Source organism: Scyliorhinus canicula, chromosome 9 (genome assembly GCF_902713615.1).
Source record: "Scyliorhinus canicula chromosome 9, sScyCan1.1, whole genome shotgun sequence".
Taxonomy (NCBI): Eukaryota; Metazoa; Chordata; class Chondrichthyes; order Carcharhiniformes; family Scyliorhinidae; genus Scyliorhinus; species Scyliorhinus canicula.
Window position 1 is genome coordinate 51284491 of NC_052154.1, and position 21108 is coordinate 51305598.

The 21108-nt window shown below is 42.6% G+C and overlaps 1 protein-coding gene across 1 annotated transcript in view; it reads right to left on the reverse strand.

Annotated features, from left to right (window-relative positions):
• Nucleotides 1-20248, reverse strand: part of brd7 (bromodomain containing 7) — a 39386-nt gene extending 19138 nt beyond the window's left edge. Inside the window, exons 1-6 of the mRNA XM_038806691.1 lie at nucleotides 20047-20248; nucleotides 12252-12454; nucleotides 10799-10928; nucleotides 10049-10103; nucleotides 5540-5684; nucleotides 1162-1272 (exon numbers count right to left, since the gene is read on the reverse strand). Coding sequence (XP_038662619.1) covers nucleotides 1162-1272; nucleotides 5540-5684; nucleotides 10049-10103; nucleotides 10799-10928; nucleotides 12252-12454; nucleotides 20047-20146 — 744 coding nt within the window. The 5' untranslated portion in view covers nucleotides 20147-20248. The remainder of the gene's footprint in view (nucleotides 1-1161; nucleotides 1273-5539; nucleotides 5685-10048; nucleotides 10104-10798; nucleotides 10929-12251; nucleotides 12455-20046) is intronic.
• Nucleotides 20249-21108: the final 860 nt, after the last annotated feature.

A 21108-nucleotide genomic window follows, 5' to 3' on the forward strand; every position in this document is an offset into this window, starting at 1 on the left:
TATCTTGAATCAGGCCTCTCTGACATGCCTACTTGGAACATCAGTAGCCCGTGCTATAGTTGTAATAAAGGCCTCGTGAGAGCCAGGCTTCTCGTGATTATGAGGGTGAAGTACACTAAATTATAATATTAAATTATAAAATCATAATTTCCACGTTACACTAAGAAAAATGAAAGTGAACCTAGTAACTCAATAAAATAGATTCTTCAAAACAGCGATGTTAAATTATACTTCTGAAGACACATCTTCCCTGTGACAATTCCTGTTTAACTTTTCAAATAGGACATTCTGTATGCACAAATAACAGTTTTCCTGTTCCATCTCTTGTCTATGCTAAATAAACTATAGAAAGTTTGCTACATTTGAAACTTGTTTAGTTTCATTTACTTCTTATCCTTCCCCAGATCTCATGATTTCACCTCCAGTACCATCACCGTGGGTGACCTAACAATCGAGTCAAGCCCTGTTTCTATTGAAAAACAACTTCCTACTCTTCTGGACACTATGGCCTGGCAAACCAGATTGCTGTGATATACAACCTTCTCCAATATCTACAGCAAAGGCTCAATGTAATAACAACCTATAATAATAATCTTTATTAGTGTCACAAGTAGGCTTACATTAACACTCTAATGAAGTTACTATGAAAATCCCCTAGTCGCCACACTGTGGCACCTGTTCGGGTACACTGAGGGAGAATTCAGAATGCCCAATTCACCTAACAAGCACGTCTTTCGGGATTTGTGGGAGGAAACCCACACAGACATGGGGAGAACTTTCAGACTCCGCACAGACAGTGACCCAAGCTGGGAATCGAACCCAGGTCCCCGGACCTGTGAAGAAACAGTGCTAGCCACTGTGGTACCGTTCTGCCCTGTTGACCATGCTTGCCATATCACATGTGTCCTGAACAGGAAAACGGTCTTTTTTGTATTTTACCCAATGTCATTACCAATTTTATTTTATTTCCATTCACCTTTTTCTCAAAAGAATTTGCTTTGGTGAACAATATTTTACTTTTCATTAATTCAAACAATTCTGGACATAAATGCAGACTTTGGCACTTCAAAATAATTAAATAGCAAACAAATTGCAGTTCTCTCCAGCCCCGTAACAAGATTGCTTACAAAATACATTTGAATATATATTTTAGCAATTTACCTGGCTGAGAATTTTCATCCCCGAGTGCAACAACTTCCTTGCAGCCTTGTAGTAAATGGTGTCTGGCCTATTATAGGTCATGGCGTTCTCACACATCATTTTAAAATCTCCCTGTAAATAAAAGAGAATCTGAAGTGAAACGTCTATCTTAAAATGCTGGTTACAATATTAAAAATAACTCGATGATTCTGCTACCTGCAGTGACCCAGTGCATAGTTCTATATATCCTATGACATCATGTGGTAAATCGGATGATATAAACACTTTCATCAGGACTCCAGCTAATACAGATTGCATTATGTTATGTTAAGGTGAAGCTGCGTCACTTCAAGGACACAGCGCTTTATTACAGTTGAATAGACAATGGGTGAGGTGGAGCTTACTCTTTCAGTCATTGGCTTTTATTTTGAGCCATGTGCTGCTATAAGCTTGATCACAGGTTACAGAAATTCCAATTCAGACCGCCTTCGATTTTTTTTCAGATTGTGTTTCTTCCAAAAAGTTCAATAGAAACTCGAGTGAGTCAGTGACGTATGATGGATAGTTAAAGTGTGCTGGACTTTGTGATTTTGCATTACTGTTACAAGGAGAGAATCTCTCACAACACTTCTCAAAGGCAGGCAATGTTCCGTTTCATGAGGATAGAAACATGACACCATATAAGGCTCCAAATTCTAATTGATACTACGCAATATTGGGTTACTTCATCACATGTTAATTAAGATGCTGGATACTTTGGAGTGGATTTTCTCTTTGGGCAGTGACGAGGAATTGGGAGCAGCGTTCGCCCGTCTGTCATAGAGCCTGCCTGATTTTCCTTTCTAAAGAAGTTAATATGCATGTTGGGCTGACAATCTGCTGCTACCAATAATAATAATAATCTTTATTAGTGTCACAAGTAGGCTTACAGCAACACCGTAATGAAGTTACAGTGAAAATCCCCTAGTCGCCACACTACGGCGTCTGTTCGGGTACACAGAGATAGAATTCAGAATATCCAATTCACCTAACAAGCACGTCTTTCGGGACTTGTGGATGTGGATTGAAACCGGAGCACCCGGAGGAAACTCATGTAGACACGGGGAGAATGTGCAGTCTCCACACAGACAGTGACCAAGCCAGGAAACGAACCCGGATCCCTGGTGCAGTAAAACAACAGTGCTAACCATTGTGCTACAATATTGCAGCTCTGCTGAAACTGAAACCTACCCCAACTCTAATTGTAGGGACTCAATTCTACGTAACATTTGTAATAAATAAATAAAAATTTATGTGGGAGTACACTTCTAATCAGCATTCCACATACACACAAAGTTTAAAAAGAATAAGCTTTGAAATGAAAATAAAAGCAAACTACTGCAGATGCTGAAATCTGAAACATAAACAGAAAATCCTGGAAAAGCACAGCAAGGCTGACAGCATCGATGGAAAAAGAAAATAAGAGTTAAAGTTTCAAGTCCATATGACTCTTCTTTAGAGCACTGAAGGGCTATTCTTTAAAAAGAACATAATTTAGTAAAATATGTTTTATCTATGCAGCTTAAACACTAGGTGAGAAAGCTTACACAGAAACATACATAGAAGCAGGAGGAGGCCATTCGGCCCTTCAAGCCTGCTCTGCCATTCATTGTGATCATGGCTGATCATCAGGTACAATACCATAATCCCACCTCCCGCCCATATTCTTTGATCCTTTTAGCCCCAAGAGCTATATCTAATTCCTTCTTGAAATTACACAAAGATTGGCCTCAACTACTTTCTGTGGTAGAGAATTCCACAGGTTCACCACTCTTTGGGTGAAGAAATTTCTCCTCATCTCTGTCCTAAATGGTCTACCCGTATCCTCAGGCTGTAACCTCTGGTTCTGGACACCCCCACCATTGCGAAACTTCGTTCTGAATCTACCCTGTCTAATCCTGTTAGAATTTTATAAGTTTCAATGAGATTCCCCCCTCACTCTTCAAAACTCCATTGAATACAATCCTAACCGACTTACGTCTCTCCTTATATGACAACCCCGCCATCCCCAGAATCTGCCTGGAAAACCTTTGCTGCACTCCCTCCTTGGCAAGACCATCCTTCCTCAGACAAGGACACCATAACTGCGCACAATACTCCAGGTGTGGCCTCACCAATGCCCTATACAATTGCAGCATGTTTGCGGAATTGTTGGGAATGTGCATTCATTTTGAGTTGTCTGGAAACTGGTTTACTGCTGCAGAATGAAACCTATAATATCGGCATCTCACATATTTTAGGAATTCCGCAAAGTGCTTCATATGGTGACTTATCTGAGCTCAGTGACTAAAATTTAATAAAAGCAGCCTGGTTAACTCATCCAATGCTATCCGACATCCATGCTGCAATATCAAGATTGTAAAACACCTCCTGTGATTTAATGCCATATTAAAATCTTGAAGTAATAAAATCCCAAATATTAATCCAAGAACATCTTCCTGTCCAGAATAAAAGAGACTATAAAACCTGAACTTTATTTGGGCAATTGGTCACTTATATTCTTTTGACAAATTACAGTATTTGTTACATGCTTCCAGTCACAAGTAATGATTGTTAAATTTGAATCTGTTACACAAATTTAACTCAACTCTATTTTTAATAGTTCCAATAAAAAAAATATGCACGATATTGCATGTTCTAACACAATTACATCAGTATATACACCAGCTTATTATAAACTCAATATTAGTCTATGCTGCAATTCATCCCTCCCCTGTATAAAGGAAGTTTTATTTGCAAGGGAATGGCACCAGTCACTCTTCACCTGTAAGCTAAGGAGCAAGCCTTGGCTTGGTGGGAGCATTATTGTTTGAGTCAACTCTGATGCCGGCTATGAACGCTTCGCCAGAGGATTACGATGACTGGAGATCTGGTGCTCCCGACTCTGAGCTGCCATCCAGCAGGGGGAGACAGTGGCTTAGTGGTGATGTGGCTGGACTAATAATGCAGAGCAGTGAAGGGTAAACTAGGCTGGTGAGTGGGCTGCACGAGTGGCCCTCCTTCATCTCAGCGGGCCGCAAGATTGGCATCAGTCTCGTTCACTAACCATGACCCTGGAGTAGGATTAAATAAATTTAATATATGCCAAATATTTTATAGCCTGTTATAGAAGATGCTTAATCATTCATATATTAAAAGAATTGTCATCGACTTCAAGTGGTTAAAAACAAAATAAATATTTACGCTTGAACGGATGCAGAAGGAGCGCATGACTCTCACAGTCAGTGGTGTGAACAATCAGCATGCACCTCACTCCTTGATTTACATTTGTATTACTTCAGTTATGCCGCTCGGAAAAACTATGCGAATGGAAACCAAAGGAATGTGGTAACTCTGCGGGTGGGCAGTAACAGTCAACAAAATGTCTTGTGGGCTGCATAAAGCTCCAAGCCGCAGGTTGCCCACCAGTGATTCAAAGACTCAGATTAATGTTCTGGATATACATGGGTTCAATTCCCAACATGGCAGCTGGTGAAATCTAAATTCATTTAAAAGAAAATATAAATCTGAAATTGAAAGTTAGTCGCAGTAACGGTGACCATGAAACTATCAATGAACGTCATAAAAACCCATCTGGTTTACTAATGTACTTTAGGGAAGGAAATCTGCCAACCTTTCCTGGTCTGGCCTACATGTGACTCCAGATCCATAGCAATGTTATTGACTCTTAACTGCCCTCTGAAATCAGAGTAGTTAGAGATGGGCAACTAATGCTGGCCTTGCCAGTGACGTCCACATCCTACGAAAGAATAAAAAAAAGCTTCCTTATTAAGTCTCTTCTTTACTTCCTGCGTGCTCATATAATGCAGACTGAATGTCTTTATGCAAAATTATCCGAGTTAAAGAAAATCAGCTTCAGGCTTCTGCAAATGTATGACCTGCTCCCCTCCCCACCGATGTTTGCTGACATGTGTAACACTTTTTTGATAATTATGTATAACAGATCTGTGATTGACGCATTTATAAATAACTCAATTTAAATAGTAAGCAAGACCGCTTTCCATATTTTTTTTAAGTCTGCATAATCCGACCACTTGCTGACATAACCTCTCGCATTTAGAAGTAGTAGTCACATATGCAATATTGAAACAGAGCTGCAGACTGCCTATGAAGTGATCATCATATTTTGTCGATACCATTTTCACAAATCAGAAAATCAATGTTGCCAATACTGCGTTGAATACCAGAGACTAGGCACAATCCTGGTAACAACCATATATATAGATTCAAAAAGGGACAGAGTGGTTAGAGTTCCTCAAGGGAAACAAATTGGTGCCGATCGTTCAAAATGTTTTGATCAAGTTTTCAATATTTAATGTTAATTGGGGATCCTGCAGCGCTAGCATTTCAATTACTGTACCTTTAATTCCTCCAGGTCTTGATACTCATTTTTCTTCACCTTCTCTTTCATCGAACTGAAGTCCATTGGGTGCTTGATGATCAGAGAGTATCCCGGTGCGATAAAATCAGTAACAGGGAATGAAAAAAACGCATTGGGATCTTTCCTGTAAGAACGTAAAGTGTTACGAGAAACAACCTCTTGGTAGCGTATATGAGCTGCAGAGATTCCGAAACTGAATTTTGTCTCAAGACAATTTAGTTTGATCATCCCGAGACGCAAATTGAATGTAGTCCCAAGAAATCTCAGTCAGCGAGTCAAAAAAACAAACACATGCCAAAGTGAAATAAACTATTTCGATAAATTCAGTTCTTCGTCGACACCAACCTTGTGTGTTCATGCTCAAGATTAGTCGAGAGTTATTGCAGAACTTGTCAAAACTCCAATAAAACATACTGCTTTTCAAATTAAAATAACTTGTCCACTATTTGAATTCACTATTCGGAATCTAGATAACGCGAAAGGCCCTCGGGATCAGGCACCATCAAACCTGAGCAAATACGGCAAGACAAATCAAGATCCAAACTTGCCTACTTGTTTTCTACTGGCTAAACTGAAGTCCCTCCCTCCAAAAAAGTTACTTGGCGGGGAGGGGTGGGAAACAGGATAGAAAAGTAGGAAGAATAAAATACATGCACAGAGAATTTGGAGAGACTGGAGTAAGAAATATTAAGACTATTAGGCGGGGTCAGACTAAGAGTAATTATCAGTGATGGGCCACCAAGGCTAGTGGCCCTCCTTCATTTCACTGGACCACAAGATTGAAATTGGCCATGTTCACTAACCGTGACTCTTGAATAAGAGAAATACATTTAATAAATGCCAAATGTTTCATAACCAGTTATAGAAAATGGTTAATCATTCATATATTAATAGAACTGTCATCAATCTCAAGTGGTAAAAACAAAATAAATATTTACGCTTGATTGGATGCAGAGGGAGTGCCACTGCTCTCACAGCCAGTGTTGTGAGCAATCAGCATGCACCTCACTTCACTTGCCCTTGCTTTACGTGTGAACCACTTCAGTCATACGGGTGGGGAAAAAAGCTGCATGGATGAAGACCAGCGGAATTTGGTAACTCTGCGTGTGGGCAATAGTCAACAAAATGGCTTGTGGGCCACATTTAGCTCCCAGGCCGCAGGTTGTCCACCACTGGTAACTACAATAGGATTTATTTCAAATTTATAGATATGCACTAAAATGCACAAGTATGCTAAATAAGGCTGGTGAGCTGCAAGCCCAAATATCCACAAGCCCAAAGAGCCACATGGGAACATGACATTGCAGCGATTATGAGGAGCTGGTTAAAAAAGGGCGGGACTGAGTACTAAACATCTCTAAATACAATGTGTTTAAGGGAGATGGGAAAGGAAAGGGAGGAGGAGAGGTGGCAGTACTGATGAAGAGAATTGGAGTGTTGGAGAGAGAGGATGTCCTGGAGAAGTCGAAGACTGAATCTATTTACTTTGGGAGTTAAGAAACAGTAGAGGTGCCATTACACTACTGAGTATATTCTAGAGGCAATACTAGTGTGAATGATATAGAGGAGCAAATTTGCAGGGAAATTATAGGGTGGTGCAAGAGCTTTACAGTGGTTATACTGGAGGACTTCCAATTAGCCCAATAGAAACTGGGATGGCAAAAATGTACACAGCAGAGAGGAAGAAGAGTTTCTTAGGTGTGTTCTTGGAACATCTTCCTGACCGGTATGTTCCCAACCCAACAAGGAAGGAGGCAATGCTGGATCTAGTCTTGGGAACGAGGTGGTTCAGTCGGGGAAAATTTAGGGACCATATCTTAAGGTTTGTATTAGCTATGGAAAAAGGCAGGGAGAAATCTAGAAAACAATTACATAGTTTGCAGAGGGTTGAGGATAGACCTGTCCCAGGTGAATTGCTATGAAAGATTGACAGGAAAAACTAAAAGAAACAATGAGCTGCCTTTAAAGAGGTGATGGTATGGTACAGTTGAGGGGCAATCCCACGAAGGGAAAGATGGATCAAGTAATGGATGCCTCTCTGTCTAAAATAAACAGAATCAGAAAAATGTGGTGCATGAGATTGATAATACAGGAGAGAACCAGGCTGGCTACAGAAAGTTTAGAAGGACAGTGAAAGGGAGAGTATGAGAAGAGACTGGAATCTAATATAAAAGGGAACTGCAACAGTCTTCTACAGGCCGGCTGATAGTAACGGGCAATCAGATGAAGGGTGGGGCCAATTAGGTACCAAAAAGGAGATCTATGCATGGAAGCAGAAGGCTAAGTGGTATTAAATGAGCACTTAGCATTTTCTTTACCAAGCAAGAGGTCAGCATGAAGAAGGAGGCATCAGAAAGAATGTATGTACTTCAGAGTTGAAAGTCACCAGGACCAGATGGGATATAAGGGCAGAGATTGCAGAGGTATTGATTATAATTTTCTAATCCTCCTTGGATACAGGGATGATGTCACAGAAGTAGAGCACTGCAAATCTTACATCCTTGTCATCCTTATTCAAAGAAAAGGAGTTAGGATAAACTCAGCAATTACAGGCCAGTCAGCTTAACCGCAGTGGTGGGAAAATCATAGAAATTATAATTCTGAACAAAATTAACAGTCATTCGGATTAATAAGGAACGCAAGCATGGATTGTACCAGGCAAATTGAGCTAACTGACTTGATTAAGTTTTTTGACGAAGGAACAGAAAAGGCTGATGGTGGCACATTGGCACAGTGGTTAGCACTGCTGCCTCACAGCACAAAGGACCCGGGTTCAATTCCAGTCTTGGGTTACTGTCTGTGTGGAGTTTGCATGTTCTCCCCATGTCTGTGTGGGTTTTCATCGGTTGCTCCAGTTCCTCCTACAATCCTAAAATGTGCAGGTTGGGTGGATTGGCCATGCTAAATTGCCCCTTAGTGCCCAAAAGGTTAGATGGGGCTACTGGATTACGGGGAAAGGGTGGGGGTGTGGGCCTAGGTAGGGTGCTCTTTCAAAGGGTTGATGCAGACTCAATGGGCTGAATGGCCTCCTTCTGCACTGTAGAGATTCTATGAGGGTAATGTGGTTAATGTGGTAAACATAGACTTCATTAGAGGCGGTCCCTCAGGCTTGGTGAGTCTTCAGATGACGGAGGAGCCCAATTCTGGATCCTCACGCTCTTCCGCAGTGGCGGGATGTTGTTGCGCGAATGAGTGGAATTCTCAGCGCTGGGTTGGCCTCCCTCTGCCACTGCTGTTCTGCCTCACTGTCAAGTCTCTAAGCCTTGAAAAGGCATGCGCCTTGATGGACCAGGTGGAGCCATGTCGTGTTGTCTCCTCCCAATCAGTGGTATTAATGCCTCTGCGCTTTGGAGCGGTTTTGAGCGTATACTTACACCTTTTCCGTTGGCTGCCCTGAGAGCATCAGCCAACGGAGAACTGGGAGAAGAGAAGTTGCTGAGGAAGATAAGATCTATTGGAATTGTTTTAAAGTACTGTTAAACTGGGTGAAGTCATTCTTGTATTTGAGCAAGCAAATATTTACTTTAATTTAAGATCATCACAATTGATTGGAGACATCATTTCCTGGTTTCAGGACATCTCCTCATAATATATAAATTGTAAAAACCGTTTTGGCAGCTGTTTCAGGTTGCCCTTTGGGATTTGGGCAGCTCAGTATTTACCATCAGCTGTGCCTTACCAAAAGGTAGCCAGAATAATGGATTATATAAATAGAGGCCAAGAGTACAAAAGCAAAGACGTTATGATGAATCTTTAGAAAACACTGATTCGGCCTCAGCTGGAGAAGTGTGTCCAATTCTGGGCACCACACTTCAAGAAGGATATGAAGGCCTTAAGGGAGGATGATGAAAAGATTTACAAGAAAGGTTCCAGGAATTAAGGGCTTCAGTTATGAGGATAGGTTGGAGAAGTTAGGGTTCTTCTCCTTAGAGAAGATTGGGTGGTGATTTGGTAGAGATGTTCAAAACCATGTGGGTTCTAGACAGAGTAGATGGAGAGAAACTGTTCACTTTAGCAGAGGGGTTGAGAACCATAAGACACAAGTGAGAGGCAAATGAACCTAAGTCAATATGAGAAGACATTTTTTATGCCGTGATATGCAGTGAGTGGCTAGGATCTGGAGTGCACTGTCTGAGAGGACAATGGAGGCAGATTCAATTGTAGCTTGCAAAAGGGAATTTGATAAACATATGAAGATTTTCAAAAAAAAGGGTTATGGGGAAAAGGATCGAGGTGGGACTCGTTCTTGCACAGAACTGGCACAAACTGGGTGGGCTGAATGGTCTCCTTCCGTGCTACAACTTATCTTGAATTCTATATTCAAAACTCCAGGTATCTGCCATGTAAATCTCATCATATTTACAACAGTTTCAAAAATGTAGGAAATTTCAGCTTTTCAAAGTCCAAATATTTAACAATGCATCAAAATAATTTTTGCCGTGGTTACGCAAGAACCCCCCCCAACATCTTTGAGCATCTATTACTTGCCTCTGAAGTTGTCGCAACAGTTGATACTGCAGTTCTTGAAAGGGCGTTTGATGTTCTTTAGCATGAAAAAAATAAAAAAACAAAAATTAGCAAGAAATATGTAGGCTAAATTTCAATGAATAGCAATAGAATCAAAGAAAAGCTACAGCACAGGAGGAGGCCATTTAGCCCATCTTGTCCATGCCAGCTCGATGACACCCAGGTGTCCTTTCTAATCCCACCATGAAGGTGCTTAGGTCAAATAATTTTTAAATTTCTGATCAAAAATATAAATATATATCTAACCTTGAAACTAGAGGTCATAGATTTAAAATCATTGATAAAAGACCTACAGGGCAAATGTCGGGACGTGGAAAGGTAGCGAAAGCCAATTTCATAAACAATTTTAAAAAGCAGTTGGACAGTTACTTGAGGATAAGGAACTGCTAACGTTATGGATAAAAAGCGGGATTACGGGAAGAAGCTTGATTGGGCTTTCAAAGAGCCATCACAGACACGACAGGCTGAATGGTCTCCTTCTGTGCTATAAGTTTCTACGATTCCATATATGACCTAGGAGAGACTTCATGTAGACAGTGGATTTCCCAGCACTGCCATCCCTTATCTTAACAAAAGATTACCCACAAAAAGGTTCAAAATGCATCAACATTTCCTCAAACTACCTCTTTTCCATGAAAAAAGTTATTTAGCCTTGAAACAATCACCACTGAAGTGTAAAACAGAAAATTTAGTTCATTATTAAGTACTCACCTTCTACTTTTATTAAAGGAGAAGCCATGTGTCTTTCTGGTGGCATTTCAAACCTCGCAGGAGATCGACTCCTTTCTTCCTCTTCCCGTTCACTAACAGAAAGCTCTTTCTCCCGCTTTTTCTTTTCATCCTAAAGGGTGCAGAAAACATTTAGGTAACATTTTTCATGCTTTTCTAATGATCAAAAATGAAGTCAGAAAAGTATTGAATGCGAAGGCAAAAAGAATAACATGTGGGTAACATGTGAAGCTAACAATGCTCACCTTTATTAAGGAGTAAAGCGACTCCTGATGGGCATTTGAACACAGAAATCAGACTGTCCCAGCTGCCTAATTCTCCAGAAGCTTCGCTATAAGAGTGTCATGTCAAGACGCTCCACATTTAAATACATGGAGCGGGGTGAAGTTCCATCACTTAGCCATTAGATACCATCAAACATTTTTAAAAATAAATTTAGAGTACCCAATTATATTTCAACAATAATAATTGCTTATTGTCACAAGTAGGCTTCAATGAAGTTACTGTGAAAAGCCCCTAGTGGACACATTCCGGCACCTGTTCAGGGAGGCCGGTACGGGAATTGAACACGCCCTGCTGGCATTGTTTTGCATTACAAGCCAGCTGTTTAGCCCACTGTGCTAAACCAGCCCCAATTAAGGGGCAATTTAGCATGGCCAATCCACCTAACCAGCACATCTTTGGGTTGTGGGGGTAAAACCCACGCAGACACGGGAAGAATGTGCAAACTCCACACGGACAGTGACCCAGGGCCGGGATCCTCAGCGCCGTAGTCCCAGTGCTACCCAATGTGCCACGGTGCTGCCCAGATACCGTCAAACATGACAGAAAAAGTTATGCTAGATTTTGTCCATTCAAGTGTAAGGTTATTTTTGATTGGTATGTTAAGTCTTGATTTGTGCTAAACCACCTCTGTAGGATTGAAATTTTACTTTGACAAGTGTGGAGTGCTTTCCATCAAATTTTAATTATTGCTGGAAATTTTAAAACGAAACACTTCTTTCTTTGAATTTTTCTTTCCATTTCTTTTATCTCGCTCTCCTCATCTCACCTTCATTTCCCTTTTTATCTGTGATTTTGGCATTAAATTAAATTAAATAGTCTAACTTACACTACCTGGTTTAGACTCTGCGTGTCTCTGTAAGGATTCTTCAATCGATTAGTTAAAGAGAAGAGTTGCTTCCCCTGTTCACACACGTCACACACCCCTGTAGAGGGCGCCACCCTGCCTTGGTTCAGTGCAAAAGCACACATAAATTCTGTGGCCAAACATGAGCTACTTCTTGATTATACATAGCATTTAGATACTAAAGAGTTAATAAGTTGGTTCTCCTGCTTTGGGCAATTCAAAGATGCACAGTATCATTTCAAGTTCTTATTTTGTTTTTATAATGTTTTATATTTGCTTAAATTCTTTACGTTTGTTAACTCATACCTTTCTTCTTTTTCGTTCATCTGGAGTTGTGCGTTTCTCCTTTTCGGTTTTCTTTTTCTTTTTTTTCTTTTTCTCTTTGTGTTTTTCATGATCACATTTGTCTTCAATTAAACTGGATTCATGCCCCAAACTTGCTGTTGACAATTCTGTTATTTCACTTCCACCCACTTTAAGCACCAGCTTCAGGGGTTTATCGGTGTATTCTGCAAAGACAGAAGCATAGCTCGCTGTAGTGTCGAGCGTACTCATTGCCCACATGGAAGAGTCTCTACCCTTGGAAAGTTACCATTTATCAGGAGAATGAAAAGAATCAAATTAGAAGAGTTGATTCTTCAAAACGTCAACATTTCAAGGTAGGCAGACATTTACTCACCTTTTTCAATGAGCTAGTTGTTTAGCACATCAGGAAAAACACAGCTACTTGTGATCTAGAGTTGATTAACAAATTGAAATTTTGTACAAGGACACATTAATTAGCTTGCATTAGCAGATATACTGATGATAGTTGCAGTAGAAGACCATCTGGAAACCTGAGCTACTTTCAAAACAACATTTCTGTTCTGAGTGATTTCAAATCAACGGTGACATTTTGCACTGTAATAATGTTCACAGGGACCAATCCTGCGTAACCCCCAATCCCCCCTCAAATCAAAGTCCTCCTCAGGATCTGGGAGAATCAACAAACTCAACTGATTTATTTTAAATTAAGTGCAAAGTCAATGCGCTACTGAATTGCATCACAGAAAAAGATTTTCAGCTTTCTCCGTCATATCAAACAGTTCAAAACACTGTTCAGTCAGACTTTGGGAGATTGAGGAAATAAATTAACCTGGCTGCAAAGCACGATAAACTAACCTAGAGCTGCTGATACCTAGCTATCAAACAGCGGATCAGTAACGTGGCCACGTGTTTCCACTTTGGCTACAACCAGTGATACGGAGTAAATTGAGTTGCTTTTGAGAATTGTCTATTTTCCTCACGTTTCCACTAAAATTGATTTGCGTATCGCCACTTGTAAACTCGGCCATGAACCAACACAATCTGGCAGCATTTTAGGAATCATTTTTAAACAAATCTTTTTCTGCATCAAGTATTCCTTGAAATACTTTAAAAAGAAATGATTTGCATTTATATTGTGCTTTTCATGACCGCTGGACTTTCTCAAACACTTTGCGGCAGTGGATGAAGTACTTTTTGAAACGTTGCAATGTAGGAAACGCAGCAGTCAATTTGCGCACAGGAAATTCCCACAAACAGCAATGAGAAATCTGCCAGATAATTTGTTTTTGTGCTATTGAGCGATGGGTAAATATTGGCCGGGACACAGGAGGATAAAATCTCCTGGCTCTTCTTCAATATGGTGCTGCGGGCATTTTTTACAATCACCCGAGTTGGCAGATGGGGGCCTTGGTTTAATGTCTCATTTGAAGGACAGCCCCTCCGACAGCAAAATGCGGCCTCAGTACTGAAGTGTCAGCCCTGATTTTCATCCTCGAGCCCTGGAGAGGGACTTAAAAAAAGAACCCTGTGAATCAGAAGTGAGTGTGCTATAAACTGAGTCATGGCTGACACAGAGTTTATCTATTAATACAGCTGAAAAATGGGCTTATCGGAAAAATAATAATCAGAGCACTTGCGGGTAACCTGATTTTAAACAACTGGAAATTATTAAGAAAAACTTAGCAGAACTATTTGCTAGTTGCACTGGAGTACAGTTTTAATTTTCAAAAATTCATATGAAAAGCTTTTCAAATTTGGCCACATGTGTCCCTGAGCCTATAAATAACTTACTTTTAAGAGGCTCTTTGAAATGGGCGCAATTATTGGAATCTCAGGATTGGTGATGAGTTTAATCTGGGGATGTGGGTTGCTTCTGGACACAGACAGTTTCCAGTGCACTGTTTTTTCAAACAGGCACAATAGATTAGGGAAACTCAATTTGCTCAGTTTGTAACTTCCTCAATCTCCTGCTCTGCTTTGTCTGATTCCTGGCAGCCGAGTGGGAATCCTACCTGCCTTGTGTTTAGAGAGTGACTTTAATTAAACAAACGCCCCATGGTGTTTTAGGGAGAAGTAGGAAAATTTCAGCAAAAGAAAGGAAGGTGCAGATGCTGAATCATTGCAAGTCAGTAAGTCAGTCAGTAAAATGGGCTTTGAGAAGGTCAAAAGAGAAATGCAACAGGGAAACGAAGCAAGGAAACTCCAGATAATAGAGCTGAGGCAGTTGGAGGTACTGAAGGGAGAGCAAATATACAAAGGGGCCAGGGTCAGAGGAGGCTGGAAAACAGCCGGAGATGGAGTGGGACAAGGTCATAAGAGAAATTTGAGAATGAGGATTTTTAAGTTTAGTACATTGGGGTAGTTCAAATTGTTGCAAGTCCACAAAGATGGAACGATGGGTGAGCTGGACTTTAAAGCATGCTCAGATACAGGTGCCGACATTTTGAACAAACTGGCATTCATGAACAGTAAGCATTTCTAAAGCACTACCAAGGTTAAAAACGTAGCCTCCCAAGGCACTTTGCAGAGATGTCAACAGACTAAAATGGAGGCTGGGACAAAGAAGCAATGGTCACTCCTTCGGTTAAAGAGCTGGGTTAAGTAGGCCTTCAAAGGAGGGGGGAGAGAAGTGGAGGGATTAAGGGAAGGAACTACAGAAGATGGGCCTAAACAACTAAAGCCATTGGTAAGGATGGTGGGAATGGGGGGGGTTGGGGGATTGGGGCTGGAGAAGGCAAGGAATGAGACCCGAAATAAATTTAAACACTAGGATTTTGACATTGAGGTGTTTGGAGGGGGGGGGGGGGGGGGGGGGGGGAAGCAAATGTAAGGATGAGAATGATTAGTGAACGGGAATTGGTACAGGATAAAGTACAATTAGCAGAGTTTTGGATGAGAGGAGGTTTATGCAGGATGGAGTATGGGGGGCTGGGTTGGAGAGCAATGCAGCAATCACAACTGGAGATGATAAAGATATGGATGAGGGATTCTGTGATTCTGCAGCAGCCGAGTTGGCAGGGACAGAGGCAAGCAATATCATTGAGCTGAGCATGGGCAGAGTTTGTGGGAGGAGGAGAGGATAATGAAGCAGAAGCTCAGCTCAGGGTTGAATACAACGCCAAGTGCAAACAGTCAGAATCAGCCCAAAACAGTGACAGGAGAGAAGAACATAATCAGTGATGAGGATATGGAGGTTGCGACATGGGCCATTTGTATTACCATCGTCAAGTTGAGAAAATTACTAATTGAAAACTGGATATTAGTCAAGCATTCCGACAACAGAGAGGCAATACCTGGGTTAGAAAGAGATGGTGGAAAGGTACAAATGGGTGCTGTCAGCAAAAGCTTGTGGAAAATGATCTTTTGTCTGAGATGGAGGATGAAACTTTGGCAAGGGAACATTTTAAAGGAGTGGGTCGTACAGGATTGGAAGAATAGAGGTGGATGATGTTACTGAGTTGAAAGTAGGAAGTCCTGATGATGGATCGGATGGTGTCGGGAAGTTCAGATGCGGATTTAACAAAACATCAAGGTTCCACACGATCTGGGTCAGCCCAGGTTGGTGGCCAGGGACAGCGGGAAGGGTTTGTTATGGGGACAGATAGGATTCCATCGTCCTGATGTTCAGTTGGAGGCAGCTTTGACTCAACCACAACTTGGTGTCAGATAATGGGTATAATAATAATAAAAATCGCTTATTGTCACAAGTAGGCTCCAATGAAGTTACTGTGAAAAGCCCCTAGTCGCCACATTCCAGTGCCTGTTCGGGGAGGCCGGTACGGGAATGCCTCCAGCATTTAGGGGAGTAGTGGAGAGATAAAGCTGGGTGTTAGTGGCACACATTTAAAAACTGACCTGGTTTCTGTGCTGTGACCGGGGGGGCACTGTGTAAATGAGGAAGGAGAGGGGAGCGTCGATAGATCCTTAGGGAATTCCCAAGATGACGTGTTAGAGTTGAAAATAAGCTTTAGCTGGAAATGTGCTAACTGTATTTAGACAGGAAAACGTAACACCTCAAGAGGATAGTCTAAATTACACAACGGAAGAGAGGCAATGAATGATGATGGCGTGATTATACATATCAAATTATGTGCAGAGGTCAACAAAACAAAGTGGGATAATGCATTGTGACTTTGGCCATAAAGATCTTGGTCTTACGACCTGAGTAGAAGTCAGGCTGCATGGATTTCAACAGGGTGTTTGGGAGAAGCAAGCTTAATGGTAGAGGTCAATAACATATCTGACAACCTTAGAGGGAAGGGGGAAGTTAGAGATGGAGCAGAAGTCAGCTCCTGGTAGTGATTCAATGATCACAAAAATATATAGGCAAGAAATAATCTGTAACAAATTTTATTGCTCAATAAGTAAACAAGGGTGACCAATGTGCTGTGCCAGATTGATAGGCTATATGCCAAAACCAACACTTCAACAATTACAGCTTGCACATCGCCCCTTTAACGAATTGAAAGATTCTCAGGAGGTCACTTAGATAAGGATGACAATGCAAAATTTGAACCAGCAGCTATTGTTGGTCAGCGAGCACAAAGAGGATTTGGCGTGAGTTAAGAGAAGGGTGGAAAAGCTTTGCAGGTGGAAGATGACAGACCGGTCACATCACTGGAATCGTCGAGTCTGGAGGTAACATTAGCATGGATGAGAGTTTCAACAGCAGATGGGCTGAGGCAGGAGTCGAGACAGGTATTATGGAGAATATTGGTCTTGGTAAAGAGGACGATTTGAGGTTGGAATATCAGCTCAGGGTCAAACGCGCCACTGAATTTACATCCAGCCTGGTTCAGCTTCAGACAATGTACATGAAGGTCTTTCTTCAAAAAATTAGGAATTTAATAAACCTTTTTCATGTCTTTGTGGAGCCAAGGTCATTCTAATTAATATATTGTACACATGTAACTGACTTTCCCAAGTTTTCTTTAGAGCTACACAATTGTTCCAGTTGCACAGCTTTTTAAAAATATCCTGGAAACCACAGAGGCTCCTGCATGAGGTTTGTAGAGTTTTAGAACCACTGCTTAGCGGAGTATATACTGTATGACTTTATCGAGTTGTTGTATTACTGAGACACAAGACATCTTAAAGCTGTGTAGGCTCTGGCTCAGTGGTAATACTCGCCTCTTAGACAAGGATCTGGGTCCAAGTCGCACTCCATGGTGTGAGCACAAAAGTCAAGGCTGACACTCCAGAGCAGTTTTGAGGGAGTGCTGCACCGATGAAGGTGCTGTCTTTTAAACTGAGGGCCCATTTGCCCTCTCAGGTCGACATAACAGATCCCATGGAACAGTGGAGTTATCCCCAGTGTCCTGGCCAATTATTACCCTTGATCAACATCCCAAAAGCAGATTGTCTGGTTGTTATCATGTTTCTGTTTGTGGGAGCTTGCTCTGCACAAACTGGTTGCTGGGCTTCCTACATTACAACAGTGGCGACACTACAAAAGTATTTGAAACAGGAACAGAAAATACTGGACAATCACAGCAGGTCTGACAGGCATCTGTGGGAAAGAAGGGAGCTGATGTTTCGAGTCTGAATGACTCCTTGTCAAAGCTTCATACTTCAAAAGTATTTAATTGGCTGGAGAGCGCTTTGAGAGGTCTGGTGGTTCTGAAAGGTGCTACATAAATGCAAATCCTTCCTTTAAAAAAAATATCAAACTTGTTAATTATAAACAGAACAGTAAAAAAAAATGAGTTATATCCAGCGGAGCAGTTTGCCCTGAAAATCTATCACCACACATTTCTGGTAAATCCATGCTTCAGTCGTCAGAATAAAGCAATTGGGATTATCAATGTAAACAGAGAGAGCCAATATATAGGTGGGTCTCTCTTGTAATCCAAATGATCAAAGTAGCAACCGTAATAAGACTTACATCATCAGATCTCTTAGTCAGCACAAAGCCGAGTGTGCAACAATTTAAAACATTTATCAAAGCTGAACATAAATAACCAAGTGACCTTAGGGGTGGCAGAAGGGACATTTCACTTGACAATAAATCATATTCCTCTTTTCATAAATCATATTCTGGATCATGTTACCTTTTGTTACTAGTCAGCTAAATTGGCTTCACAAAAACAGATCTCTTTGGTGTTTGAGTCAATTTTGGGATGATATTTGCATTTATACTGGCTCTTCAATATACCAAATCTCATAAACTACTTCCAGGGGAGAAAATGGTGAGTGAGCAGTAATACATTGGGGCATGGGGAGAGGATTTCCAACACCATGTCGTTAACCCCCCCTCCCACCCCACATCTCCAAAAAATCCTCACACTAATGTATTTTATGCTAGAATCACCTTGGGATGTTTGTGAGTGGCAGCACTCAAAGAGACTCCATTGTACTGTGAGAATCCTGAAACCTCCCGGTAGAATCCGGAGACATATCCACGGCGTTCTAGAACGCTCTGTATCCTTTCACACACTGCTGCGAAAGTCGCAACAAAATATTGATTCACTTCTCCAGCGCCCAAGCTGAATAACTACACCTTGTAGAAAAGGCAGGGACTGGTGGTGTGATATTATTGGGGGTGGTGATGTTATTTAGGGGGTGGGGGAGATGTTGTGGGGGGTAATGTTATTGGAAGGGTGATGTTATTGGTGGGATGATGTTATTGGGGTGGGGGGGTGATGTTATTGGGGGGGTGATGTTATTGGGGGGGGGTGATGTTATTGGGGGGGGGGGTGATGTTATTGGGGGGGGGTGATGTTATTGGGGGGGGGTGATGTTATTGGGTGGGTGATGTTATTGGGGGGGTGATGTTATTGGGGGGTGATGTTATTGGGGGGGTGAGGTTATTGGGGGGAGGTGAGGTTATTGGGGGGTGATGTTATTGGGGGGTGATGTTATTGGGGGGTGATGTTATTGGGGGGGGGGTGATGTTATTGGGGGGGTGATGTTATTGGGAGGGTGATGTTATTGGGGGGTGATGTTATGAGGGGTGTGATGTTATTGGGGGGAGTGATGTTATTGGGGGGTGATGTTATTGGGGGGTGATGTTATTGGGGGGTGATGTTATTGGGGGGTGATGTTATTGGGGGGGTGATGTTATGGGGGGGGGTGATGTTATGGGGGGGGGTGATGTTATGGGGGGATGATGTTATGGGGGGTGATGTTATGGGGGTGATGTTATGGGGGGTTGATGTTATGGGGGGTGATGTTATGAGGGGGTGATGTTATGGGGGTTGATGTTATTGGGGGGTGTGTGATGTTATGGGGGGGTGATGTTATGGGGGGGTGATGTTATTGGGGGGGTGATGTTATTGGGGGATAATATTATGAGGGATGATGTTATTGTTATGGGAGAGTGATGTTATAGGAGAGTGATGTTATGGGGGATGGTGTTATTGTTATGGGAATTATATTGTTATGGGGATGATGTTTCGGGGGGGGTGATGTTATGGGGAATGATGTTATTAGAGCTGCCTTCAAAATCGGATACGGTACATTTTGCTGATTCTCCAGCACAAACCGCGATTTTGACGGAGCTCTTCTCCCCGAAGCCAATATCAACATTGGGAAGGTGCCAGCTGGACACGGCAGCGTCTTTCTTCACCGCCACCGGGTTCCTCCCGGGTAACCTCAAAGCTGCCGTCAGCAACTCGAATCAAACCCTGCGATGGTGGTGAGCGAGCAGGTCAACTCCTTCACCCCTTTCCCAAAGCGGGGGCCAGTGCGCCTGGGCTCGGGCCCTGTGAGACTGGCCCAGCGCCTGGCTTCAGGCTGAGAGGGTGGCAGATTCTCCCCTCCGCCCCCGCCAGTCTGTCGGGGAGGTGGCGCTTACCCTCAGCTGCATGTTTGTCCGCCTTGTGCTTCTTGTGTTTCCGGCCCATTCTGTGCACCTCCGACACGGACAATGGAGGCCGGCGCCGGGCGGCTGACATCCGGCAGGAGGAGCAAGCAAACACAGACCCATCGATCAGCAGCCAGAGGCACCCAGAGCCACAGACAGATCGATCAACCAGCCACAGCCCCGCCCCCAGAATGGACATGACTGCAGAGCAGGTAGTCAGGGGAGGCTGGAATCACACTGCCAAGTGTCTCAATAACACAAGAGGGTTTGCTAAATAATAATAATCTTTATTATTGTAACAAGTAGGGTTATTAACATTAACACTGCAATGAAGTTACTGTGAAAATCCCCTAGTCGCCACACTCAGGTGCCTGTTCGGGTACACGAAGGGAGTATTCAGAATGTCCAAATTACCTAACAGTACGTCTTTCGGGACTTGTGGGAGGAACCGGAGCACCCGGAGTAAACTGGTGCAGACACGGGGAGAACGTGCAGACACCCAAGCCCGGAATCTGGGACCCTGGTGCTGTGAAATCACAGTGCTAACCACTTCACTTCCGTGCCGCCCGAGAGAAGGGCTATTCTCCCAATTAGCAGCATGGTCAAAAAAACCTTTGTGATCAACACCTTTGTCACAAAACCCACTTCTTCATTCTTGACTAAGAGGAAACAGCAAAAAAAAGCACTCTAAAAACAGTTTGAAATTAGTATTGCAGCTGCAGACGTCAGTATTCAAAATCGTGGGGCTGGATTCTCCTTTATTGGGACTCTGTCCCCACGCCGGCGTCAAAACGGTAGAGTTTTACGCCAGAAAACCTGGCATCAAAGGGACACAAATTCCCAGCCCTGCAGGGGGCGAGAGGGGACCCGGAGTAGATCTCGTAGATTTTGCCGCACTTCCGTGTCAGAGGCCGCCCATGTGCACGGCTGTGCCGTGCTCCATGGTGGACTCGGACCACAGGGCTAGACCCACAAAAGAAACCCACCCTGATTGGCCGCGCGCCCGACCCTCAAGTCCCGCACCCCCCCCCCCCCCCCCCCCCCCCCCCCCCG